Source organism: Clinocottus analis, unplaced genomic scaffold (genome assembly GCF_023055335.1).
Source record: "Clinocottus analis isolate CAN_PGR_092001 unplaced genomic scaffold, fCliAna1.0.p SCAF_12, whole genome shotgun sequence".
NCBI classification, from domain to species: Eukaryota; Metazoa; Chordata; class Actinopteri; order Perciformes; family Cottidae; genus Clinocottus; species Clinocottus analis.
The window spans coordinates 14,432,840-14,445,339 of NW_027175843.1; the positions used below are offsets into that span (position 1 = coordinate 14,432,840).

General features: G+C 40.5%; 1 protein-coding gene across 1 annotated transcript in view; it reads left to right on the plus strand.

The window, feature by feature from the left end:
- edar (ectodysplasin A receptor) overlaps positions 1-12,500 on the plus strand; it is a 20,843-nt gene that overhangs the window by 4,711 nt on the left and 3,632 nt on the right. The window contains exons 3-8 of the mRNA XM_068572843.1: positions 1,259-1,440; positions 3,969-4,054; positions 9,249-9,326; positions 9,431-9,556; positions 9,718-9,792; positions 12,425-12,497. Of these exons, the coding sequence (XP_068428944.1) occupies positions 1,259-1,440; positions 3,969-4,054; positions 9,249-9,326; positions 9,431-9,556; positions 9,718-9,792; positions 12,425-12,497 (620 nt within the window). The remainder of the gene's footprint in view (positions 1-1,258; positions 1,441-3,968; positions 4,055-9,248; positions 9,327-9,430; positions 9,557-9,717; positions 9,793-12,424; positions 12,498-12,500) is intronic.

Consider the following 12,500-nt stretch of genomic DNA (forward strand, 5'->3'; position numbering starts at 1 on the left):
ACACCCTTTTAATCATGGGATAACCACAAGGTTCATCCTCACAACAGAGACTTCAGAAAGTACACACTTACACACGCACACAGACATCACACAAGACATCCAAGGATGCTTTTAAAGTGCATCTTGTATCCAGATTGTGTTTGATGTTGCTGCACTACATTTTCATCTTAGTTTACATGGACGTACACCCTTGGGGGGGAGGGAACTTATATTTCCAAATGTTGTAACTTTTATTGAGCTCTGAAAGGTATGGCGACGTGAGGACACAGAATCTGGCATTGAAGTTTTAAGTCAGCTTACATGATGTGGCCTGGTGGTCTAAGATGCAGAACAAGCACCGGCTCAAATTTCCCTGTGACTTTTGTTGCATGTCATCACCCCCGTTCCCCTTCTTTAGCATCCCTGTCAACTTTCAAAATAAATATTGTAGTGAATTCTACAAAAAAAAAACCTCCTCCCCTATTCCTTCATTTATAATACCCAAGATTCAAAGAGGCGACAGATTTGCTTTGAAAAGAAAGAAAAAAACTTTCAATCAGAGGAGCATTTAGAGAACAAACAGAAGCTGAGCCATGGCATGAAAAAAAGATTCAAAGTGAGTTTTAACCAAAAGCAACTAGATCCTGCCGATAGTGCAGCAAAGTTTTATATCAAACAGTCACACTGAGACCTACGGATGTCAAACAGAAGGGAAGGAGTATTAGATTTCTCTGAGAGTCCGTCTGCTATAGCCCAAAGCTAGGAGGCATCGGCTTGTTTGAATAGACGGATGAAAGTTAGAGGGAAAATGAAAGATGAAAGAGAGGGAGCAAAACCCAGAGTATGTTTTTGTATATTTGTGTGTGTGGCCTGTTTTTCGGCCTCCCAATATGAAAAATGAACATGCAGAGATGGGAGATACACACACACACACACACACACACACACACACACACACACACACACACACACACACACACACACACACACACACACACACACACACACATTGGGTCTTCTGTGACCAATCAAATCTTTTCTCAAAACAGCAATTCCAAGGTTTGAAACAGATGTTGTGTAAGTGCGTGTGCTCGAGTGTGTGTGTGTGTGTGTGTGTGTGTGTGTGTGTGTGTGTGTGTGCTTTCTTAAATGTGTGCACAGCACAGTTGTGAATAATCGTATTGATCTGAAGGGTGTCGATTTTATTTAAATCTACATTATATCTCATGAACCTTTCACCTAATGGTTGAATGTGTGTGTGTCTGTGTGTGTTTTGCAGACCTGTGGCTACGGTGTGAAAGATGAGGACTTTGCCTGTGTGCCATGTCCACATGGGAAATATTCCAAAGGAAAGTACGAGATCTGCAGACGGCATAAAGACTGTGACGCACTCTACAAAGCCACTGTCCGTGCAGCAGGAACTCCAGACAGCGACGCTGAATGTGGACCATGTCTATCAGGGTAAACGACAAAAAAACACACACATACTGGACAAGATTCAATGTTAAAAAAAGACAGCGGGCATTTACTAAACAGTTGAAAAAGCGGTGCCACTGAAGCAGCTTGCATGTTCACTGCCTTGCTTGAAGGCTCAAACCAAGTCTATGTTTACAGTGAGTGCCAGATTCACTAAGAAAATTGGCGGTAAACACATTTCCTTCCTCATAAAACAAAGTACTTTCAACTTTGATTTTTTTACATCTATGTTGACTTGCCAATAGTCTTCTTCCATGCCTTCTTCCGGTGCACTGCTGGAACAATTACAATTAAAAACTCAACATCAGGAAAACATTGTCCATTAGCTTTCAATATGTTTGAGCACCAAACATCATGATGTCAACGCTGAGTCCGCTCCTGAACCCTCGTGACCTACCGCAGGACTTCAGTTTAAGAGCCACTTTTTCCAGGGTGCCATGATGAAACCCGGTCTCTGTAAAGATGTGGGCTCAATAGTCACCGACCTTCTGTGACGTGGGTTAGCCAGCAGTCTTATTTCATCCACCAAATTTTTAGACTGCCAGAAATAGGCCACGTTGTAGAGTGGCCCCAGGTTGTAGCTGAGTTAGCTTGGTAGCTGAGTTAGCTTAGTAGCTGAGTTAGCTTTGTAGCTGAGTCAGCAGAGCTCCCGCTGCGGCTCGCGGCAGTTCGGTGGTGTTTGGTCAGGCAGGTTTGGCCCGGTGGTCGGCCGTGGGCGAGGTCCGCTGCATCCCTCACGATGTTAAGTGTATTGTATCACATGCCATAAGTGCTCCATTATTAAACATGTAGCAAACCTGGTCTCTCTTACGGCATTTAACATGTTAAATGACGGTTTTAGAGCTCCTGCTTTGCAATCACAGAAATATGTTTTCTGAATGAACCGAATATTTTTTTTTTCATTTGTATTTTTCTTAATCATACTACATCCGATATCTATGGTTGAATGTGGGCAGTATATATATATAAGTAAGTCTTGAAGAATTGGCATGAATATGAACGATTTATGATTCTCGTCCTCCTGTCGTCACGCTGGATAATGTCCCGCTTCCTTCTACTTATCTTGGCTGTGAGTCTCCTTTCACAGGATGTTTTGGTTGTTGCTCGGAAACCCTGAGTTTGGTCATGTCCACGTCTGCATCTGTACTGTTCTGTACTGCATGTATGACTGTTGTACGCGAAGGTTCGCAGAGTCGTTGCCTGTTGGAAGCCGAACAGAACATGCCTGAACGGTAGTACCTAATAAAGTTCAGTTCGTCTGCAAGTCGGCATCTCAGCCGTGAAAATGACCCCGAGGAGAATAAGTCTGCTGTGATAGACGTGTCTATCTGCTGGCTTCCTTGGACGATGCTTCAGCAGCGCTTTAAAAATAATTAGTGTTTTGGAGCCATGCTGAAGCAATCACTTTACCTCAACATAATCAATAGGTCATTATCTATATGATTGAATCACTGTCTCCGTAGATCTGGAACATTTTTTATTTTGGCTAGCAACCGCCATATTGCATATTTGTAAAGGTTCGTGAAGATAAAGAAACACATCATTTGTTAATGTTTAATTCAAAGTAACCTCAGTTATTGTTTAATTTTCACTGTGTAATATATTAGTAATTCCAGTGGCGGGCCGTGCATTTCCTACCTCCGCCTTTAATGCGTCTCCACACTCTCCAGCTAAAAAACCTAATCACTCTGTCAGCTGTTTAATAGCACGCAGCATTCAAAACAACTACAAATATTAAGCAGACCTTTTTCACATGATTTCGTGATATGACAAATCATTTAGAATAATAATTTAGTACAGGCTCAGTTCATTCTCTGTGGATCATTTACAAATGATGTAATCATTAATAAATCTGATGATGTTTGCTCATCAACATTAAAATCTGCTTGACATTTGTAGGTGTGCAGTTAGTGACCAATGTCTAATGGTAGAAATAAATTAAATAAATAAATCAAACACCAGCAAACAAATCAGATATGTCTTCACCTAATTAATTCTCATATTCTTGTAATGCTAAAGTGACCAAGAGCACATGACTGAACCAGTTTCTCTGACCATATCCAGATATATGGAGGCATTAGTTAATTACCTGCATGCTGTATATATTATGTAAATACTACTCATGTTCTCCAGCCTAAATGATTTATTATCACCACCAGTCATTCACAGACTCTACTCGCGCTCCTTTCTTCTGATAGATGCTTCATGATTCAGGGCGATATTATGTACTAGGCCATCTTTAGTGCCTTCAGGGCGTCAATTATGTGCATTTCTTCACTGAGGCAAACTTTTCACCTCAGCTGCTTCCCCATACTTATGCAGTGTGTATAGTACGGTATGTCTACAAGGTAAGAAGGCCACACATTGTATACACACCTTTTCTTATTTTTGTTCAAAATGTTCCCTTTTCTTCAGCTGATTTTTCTGCAGTACGCCTAACCAGGTCTGGTGTAGCCTAATTATATATCATCTAAGGTTTGCTGGTTTATACGTATGTACTTTTTGTCTCCCAGGTTTTACATGCTGGAAAACAGACCAAGGAACCTCTACGGGATGGTTTGCCATTCTTGCCAGAACGCACCACGCAACACCAAAGAATGTAAGACCAACCTCTTCACAGATTCATTTCCCCCTCCCCTTCCTTTCGCTCACTTCCAACCTTTCGTCCCAACAACCTTTTATTCTCTTTTCAACTATGAATTCCCCCTTTTTTTTTTATCTCCATCCTAACACAGATCTGGTTTCCGTTGGATTCAAAGCTACCAAACATTAAAGTTTTCTGTCTAAATGAAAGTAATAAAAGGGGACATGCTGTGCAAAAGCAGATGTTGAAAGCCTGGAGTCAGTTTGAGTGAACGATCGGAGGTCAGAAGTTGTAGTTTAATCTCCCGGACCCTCTGGTCACTGTCCTCTTCAGTCAGCAGGCCTCGCAGATGGACACAAAGGAGTCGAACTCCCCCTTCTTGCATCTTTACTTTTATGGTTCCAGAAGGGGGTTTGGCAGCATATCCATAACTTAACTGCCTCCCTGATTTCCCTGCATACCTGACACATGCACCTCTGTGTGCGCACATGCATGGTGCCATCTGTTGCTGCGAACACGTCTCTGGACAATAATATTTACTAGACGTTTTTTTTCTGTCTTCCCGTTCACTATCAGCCTCCACAGTTCATTGACGTTTCCTCACAGTTGCGAAACAAAAGCGGGAAAGCTGTCAAGTGGCGGTCAAGCAAAAAATATGTTTCTGATATTTAGCAGATTGTATAGTTGGCTGTGGTGGTAACACATACGGGAATATAACCAGAGTTTTTTTTTTAGAATACATTAATTAAATTGTTGTGCAGCATTATAGTTGACTAGACAGTATTTTTCATTTCCTGATGCTGAATTTGAATCTATTGTGAAACCCAACATTGTCTCCTTTGAGGTTATTGCTCATGTTATCTTGATTACAACTGGCCCCAAATGCATTACTTTTTCATTGTAAATGGTATTAATAACTTTGAGGTCATCGGTTTAGTTTAAGTATCTCTCTGCCCTGCCGTCTTCTTCCCGGGCATCTCCACTACCTCTACATCTTTGTTATAAAATCCGTTAGTTTGACGCTTAGTTTAAATCTTTTTAGGACACTCTGGAAAATAAAGAAAGATACATGTTAAATGTAATTGAATGTCCTTTTGTGTCCTTTTTTTAATGGTAAAAAAAAGCCTTAAATATAGTTAACACCATGAAAAATGAGAATAAGATTAGACCACAATCCATTAGAAGATGATCCGAGACAGCAGATAACGTTCTTCACGGAGCAACAAGACGGATGTTTTATTAAGAACATTCAGTTTGAAAATCTGTCTGAAAATAAAATCATTGTCTGATTGGAAATAATCTTTTAGTGACAATGAGATTAATAGACGTTCAAGACATTTAAGGACATGTTCAATATCCTTGTCAAGATGAGCATTCATTGCAGAGCTGCGGCGGACATTCTCGCCGTCCTGCTGCGTCCTCTGAGCGTTTGTCCTCATGTGACAAAGAGATCACATTGAACCAAAAGATGGGACCAGTTTTTTTTACTCTTCTACTCCTATTGGAATGATATTTATGGGCCCCCGTTTTGAGTGTAATTGAACAGGCCGGAAATGAATGGCGTTGTATGAATTGTGTCATATTTAATGAGTGTGTTATAAACGTAAAAAACGTTGAAAAGCAGTCTGGGCCTGCAGAGGGGAGGGTGTAAAGAAGGAGCAGGAATATGCGTGTGTTTGTGTGTGTGTGTGTGTGTGTGTGTGTGTGTGTGTGTGTGTGTGTGTGTGTTTGTGTGTGTGTGTGTGTGTGTGTGTGTGTGTGTGTGTGGGTGTGTGTGAATAAACGCTTGCTTTTCAACAGCAACTTAATTGTTTCTCCAAGGCATAGAAATGAGTGATTGAATGATACTGCGCAAATAAGAAAGATATAATTATATATAGTCATTTTAATTTCATCAGTTTCATGGTATATTCAGATTCAAACAAATTTGTTGATCGCAATTATGTCTGTGCTGACGTAGTTTCAACATGAAGGCTTTTAAATTGAATAGTTGGGCATTTTGGGATGTACGCTTATTTCCTACTTATATTGCTCTCCTCGTATATCAGTATAAGGATTTTCACAATTTAATGACATATTTTTGGGGTATTCGTGCTTGCTTACTACTTACTACATAGTTATATTGTTTAAACAATGCAAAACTTATTCTGTCAAAAGGAAGAATAACCTGACAAAGGTGGAATTGCTGTTGTTTAAAATAAATCAATGATAAGAGATGATAAGGAGATGCAAAACAGACAATTAGAAATCTAAAAAAAACAAAACAATTATAGCATAAAACCTTTGAACACAAGTTGTAAATGCAGTAGTTCATGGCTCTCTGAAAGAAGTTAGACTTGTCTGGAAAAAAAAAAGATGAAATCAAATTTCTCCAGTCTCCACTTCTGTTCAGTCAGCCTGTGGTACATTTTAATTAAACCCTCTTTAGATGTTCGAGAACGTAAAAATGATGCACTCCCTACAGTAAATACGTAAAGGAGCTGAAGGCTGGGAGTTCTTCTTGCTCAGGGTGAAGGCAGGCTGACACTCGCCATGTAATCTTTAAATTACCCTGGCTCCTGCCTCGCTCTGTGTGTGTGATAATTAAAACTTTAGTGGGTATGTGAAAGAAAGAAAGATGATTAGCGTGTTACTGCTTGCGCTGATGTTACTCTTTGGCAGGCAGACGTTACGAGGTTGTCGTTCAATTTACACTGTCAACTTTTGACTTTTGCTGCCATTTTCCGAACAGGCACCAACACATATTAATACTTATGGGGCGGCTATAGCTCATGGGATGAGTGGTCGTCCCATTACCACGGTTTGATCCCCATTCCTCCCCTCGTTCACACGTGGAAGTGTCCCTGAGCTCACCGGGCGCCTCACAGGGCAGCCCACTGCTCCTTAACCAAGGACGAGTTAAATGCAGAGAAGAACTTCCCCAAGGGGATTCATGAAGGATGACTTTCTTTTTCTTTTCTTATCTCACCATCAGGAGACATCATCAAACGTAATCTTATTTTTCTTGTCTGCAGAGACACCAGACACACGTGTGCTTCACTTCATATTTTCACACAGAAGCTATCCTTCGCCTCATTCCAGCTCACAATTGTTCCTAAAGGAAAAATGCTTTGATTTTTTTTTTTTTTTTTTTTTTTGCTGGGCATTTCTACTCCTCTCAGTGTGTTTGTACTGAGTGCCCAGATTGCCCTGCAGAATTATAATCGTGCAGTGTGAATTCAGGCTGACAGACATGATCAAGAGACAAAACCGCAAGACGCTAAACAAAATTCCAGTTTGAGCTCATACCCTTATCCAGAGTGTAAACACATACCCCGAGTTAATGTCTGCAGCCACAGGGCACTGTGTGTGTGTGTGTGTGTGCGTGTGTGTGCGCGTGTGTGTGTGATGACATGAGGCGCTAAGACCACGGGAAGCGGTAGGGCTCATGCCAAAGAGTTCTACAGTCTATCAACTCGGTGACATAAAAGACTGATTAAAAGCGCTGATTTATGAGCTGTCTGGAGTTTACAGCTCCATTAAGAAAGAGGAAAAACAGACCGTGAATAATCCAGGAAAAGAGACAGAAATTTGGACAGAGAGCTTCCTCAATTACAAAATGATGTCATGGAATACTATTGGGGGGTGAGGGGGGATAAAAAAAAGTCAATAAAATGCAATGCCAAAGCTAACATGATATAACCAGTGACAGATGGCACGTTGCCTCTGCTAGTGACAAATGTCCAAGCCTGACAGTTTATCTGGTTCTTCTCTCTCCACCAATCTGTTATAGTGTGTCATCTCTGGAGGAAAGTGGTGCATCATTCAACCAACTTTAAAGGAATAGTTTGACTATTTAATAGTTTGAAGTTCTGAAAGTAATTTACGTTCCTAATAAGATTGAAAGATTGATTGAATTATGCATGCTTAATATCTACAGCCAGCAGTTGGTTAGCTTAGCTTAGCACAGAGGTTCACGCCCTACTTTGGAGGAAGAAAAATGTCAACTTACCGTGCCCTACCGCCGCAAGAATATTGTAACAAGATTGTAACAAAATGGTCTAACTTTTTGTGAGTCCTCCATGCGTGCTTTTTCAAATAAAAGAATAAAGAAAAATCCAATCCCTTTCAAGTAAACGAGATTGCTCCATCAGACAGAAACCAATAACATGTGCAATCATTTTGTTAGAACAATGCAAATAATAACTAATAAATAACCTGCTTTGCACTGAATATAGTTTCAAGATAATAACAATAACGTTCAATCTGTGTAAAACTAAATGAGTGCAGATGTGTGAGCCATCACGTTGTATCAATGTTAGTGGCTGCAGTGACCGGCTTTCTTCTACAAATATTAATTAAACAGGGTTGTAGATTTGATGGGGTTGCTCTCAATTCATGCTCAATGTCGGGCTTAGATCTATATTCTGTTTTGAAAGACGCAACAGAAGAAAAGCCGATCTCGCGGAGGCTTTTCGGAAAACGCCAAGAACCAGCGAATCGCACATGGCGTAACGTAAACATTTCCATGGAAGTACAGGCATTTTAGTTTTACCTTATACACCTGTAATACCTCTACGCCCCACTTGAGGGTCACGCCCCACGGTTTGTGAACCGCTGTCTTAACACAACTGGAAACAGGGGGAAACAGCTAGCCTGGCTCTGTTTTAAAGTAGCAAAATACTGCTAAGTGCCTCTAAAGTTCAGTAATTTACACGTTTAATCCATATTTAGCTAAATGCTAAAGCGAACTGTAGTTGTATGGCACTTTTCTTGTCTTCTAACCACTCAAAGCGCTTCAACGCTACATGTCATCATTCACCCATTCACACCTGAGCTTACATCGCAGGAACCGCCTGGGTTCAGTATTTTTGCCCAAGGACACGTCGACATGGACGAGAGGAGCCGGGGATCAAACCGCTAATCCACTGATTGAAGGCCGACCCCGCTCTGCCACTGAGCCACAGTCGCCCCGAGCGGTTTCCTCTTGTTTCCAGTCTTTGTGCGAAGCTAAGCTAACCAGCTGCTGGCAGTGCTTATATATTTAACTGATAAGACAGACGAGTTGCATTACTCTCCTCGTCTTACTCACTGCAGGAAAGTGAAAACGCGTGTTTCCCACAGGTTGTAATGAATATATGAGCAAATAAAAGGACTCGCAGCAACTGTTCTTCACTTATCCACAATTGAGCAAGGGGTGAAACTATGTGTGTATGTGTATGTTTCACAGGCATGTTGAACAGCAAGCCAAAAGAGAAGCCGGTTATCGACCCTGGCAGCACGACCGTGTTCCCTCATCTACACAAAGGTACACCAATACAAATATATAGGCTTAATCTATCTATAACCCTCAATTTCTTTGTATGTTAGCATCCACAAATCATTCATATTATTTTGCCTCCAATGTTTCAGATTCCAACGGACAAGGACACCTCGCAACGGCTCTTATTATCGCCATGTCAACCATTTTCATCATGGCCATCGCCATCGTGCTCATCATTATGTTTTATATCCTGAAGGCCAAACCGAATAGTCAGGGTGAGACTGACACACACACACACACACGCGCACACGCACACCTACACACACACCCACACACACACACACACACACACACACACACACACACACACACACACACACATCATGTTAAAGGTTGGCATCTGTGTGTGACGTTGATTGTGTGTGTGCGTCTACAGCATGTTGTTCTGGACAAGTTGTGAAGACAGTGGAGGCTCAGACCAACAAACAGGAAGACAAGAAAGAGGTCCCAGGTGAGACATGACACACACACACACACACACACACACACACACTCACATTTCATAATTGATGAACTCACGCAGAGGTTAAGCTTCTTAAGGACTTCCTGTTTGGTGTCGCTCACAAACTGACTTTACTCCCATCTGTATTCTGGCCTCATAATTGTGTGTCTTGTTTACATGCTCACTCGTATCCGGGTCATGAGACTTAATCCTGGTTTTGATTTTATACCCGATATGATGGTTGCATGAAACGCAAGTAATCTTGTTATTAATATCCTTGTATACATGGTTTTAACAGTATCCACATGTTTGGCCATATGCATGGCCACCACGATGAGAGCTTTGATCGTGGTTTATGAAAATTAGTGATGCTATTTAAATACCAAAAACACATATAATGTAATACTCAAAATTAACATATTCGTCAGCAAGTAAGGAACTCACTGCTTGAGCTCCAGACTAAGCAATAGTGTCAATAATTACACGTTTATCTTTGAGGAAACTACACATGAAGATTGTTAAAAACTTAATTCAGCAGTAAGTGAGCAGAAAAAGCAAACAGTACTTAAAAGTAACTGGAAGTTACTGTATCGTTACATTATTCAGATTATATAGATTACAGACTGTAATATATTCATTTTGTAATTCAAAGAGTAAAAAGACAAAATGCAGAAACCAAGTGAAGCATGAACATACAACTATTTAGTGACTGTTTATATGCAGACCATCTGTTATTCCCTCACTAAAATTCTCAGTGTTTTCATTTCTGTAAAAATAAACAGTCACAAACAAATCATATCCAAGTTTCCATAAACTTCTCTTGCACCCATGGCACCGGTCCTTAAAGAGACCAAACAAAATATACACTCAATAAATAACAGACACAATTTAAACTTCAACTTTAAAAAAAAAAAAATACACTCCGTAATTATAGTAACATTATTATTACAGTATTTTTTTTAACAACTATGAAATGTCTCCAAAATAGTCATAGTGACACAGGGCACAATTTAGTTATTAGGGAGTTGAGGCATGAACAGATGCCACCCAGCAGTGATTACAGCAAACTGTAATTTGACTCAATCCTGCAGCAAAGCCCTCTGTAACACTGATTCGGGAAACTGAATGTCTGGCTGATGCGTTAAGCCCGAACACTCCATGCTATCTGTGAACCAGCAGAAATTTCACACTGAGAAAAAGCGTTTCCTTCAAAATTGTACTGTTGCTAGGCCGCCGTATCTCTGGAGCAGCCTGTGTGTATGAATTAAGGAATACTTGAACTCTCGCTTCATGTTCGGATCTGCCTTACAACATTCAATGTGGATAAATATGGAAAAAATATAAGTATGGAATCCAAACTATACAAATCACATCTAAATGTTAACAGTGTTGCCTCTGTGTGTCAGTCCAGTTTACATGTGCATATTTAGGATTTGTAATATAATGTATGCAAATGAAAGTGTGTGTGTGTGTGTGTGTGCTGACAGACGTGCAGTATGATGAGGGCGTCATGGTGGAATGCGAAGCTTCCAAAGCAAAAGCCATACGTTGCTTTAGGCGCCATTTCTTCTGACAATGATGCTCTGTTCAATTTCACTCCCAGACTGACTGACTAACCACTTACATGTGGTGTGGATGCGAGCAGACACACACAGAGACACACACACATGCACTCACATGCACACAACCTGTGGCCACAAACCCATTATGTGGTACAATGAGGTCGTGGACTTAATAATTTAATAGCTAGAAAAACAACTGATAAAGTAGTTATAGTCTGACAAAAAAAAAAAAAAAAATGCCTGCATTGTTACTTACTGTTTTGTGTGAGTGTGCATATGTGTGTGTGTGCGTGAATGAGGTGTATTTTTGGAAGATAAGCCCATTGCTTGGAGCTCTACCGGAGCTTGCTGTCACTCACGTAGACACTGAGTTAATAAGGCTGTGAAATGAAGACACAGACACTTAAACAGACACAAACTCTCTCTCTCTCCTCCTCTCTCTCTCCCTTTCCTTCTCTTACACACACACACACGCACACACAGACACACAGCATTTGTTCCACTTATGTATTCACTCATTATGCTGTCTATCCCCATCAGTATCCATGATGTCAGTGTCATTTAACATAATAGTCGATGTAATCATTTTATACATCGCTCTGACTGCAGTTCCCCTCCAAGGTAATACGTCCTGTAGCGTTATACCATCAGGATCCTGTTTTCTTCAGTGTATTGCAACTTTTTCTGCAACGCTCGATGCAGTACTTGCATTTCAATAAAAGTATGTATTTGTCACACTTGTGAGATATTTTGGAGTTTTTTTTCATTTCTGTTCTATTTCACTTTTGAAAGAAGAAAAAACATCCAGGAACTGAAGGGAAATTCCGTTTTCTGTTCTTCTGTAATTGCCACTTGTGGCCACGTTGGCCGCTGTTCTGCAAAAGAGTTTTGCATGAAATCCACACTAATCCAAGAGATCTCTGTCGAAGTTTGGGTATAATGTGGCATTCCTTTCATATTGAAACAATAACATGTAACACCAACATCCTATGAGATCTTAGTATATTTGCTGTGTTATTTCTACTTACTTTAGTCAAACACACCTATAAACTTCTATATCCTCTGCTTTTCTCTCTCAGACAATGTGGTGATCTACTCAGAGAAAGATGAGTTTGACAAACTGAAAGCTCCTCCTCAGAAGACGGTGAAAAGGTG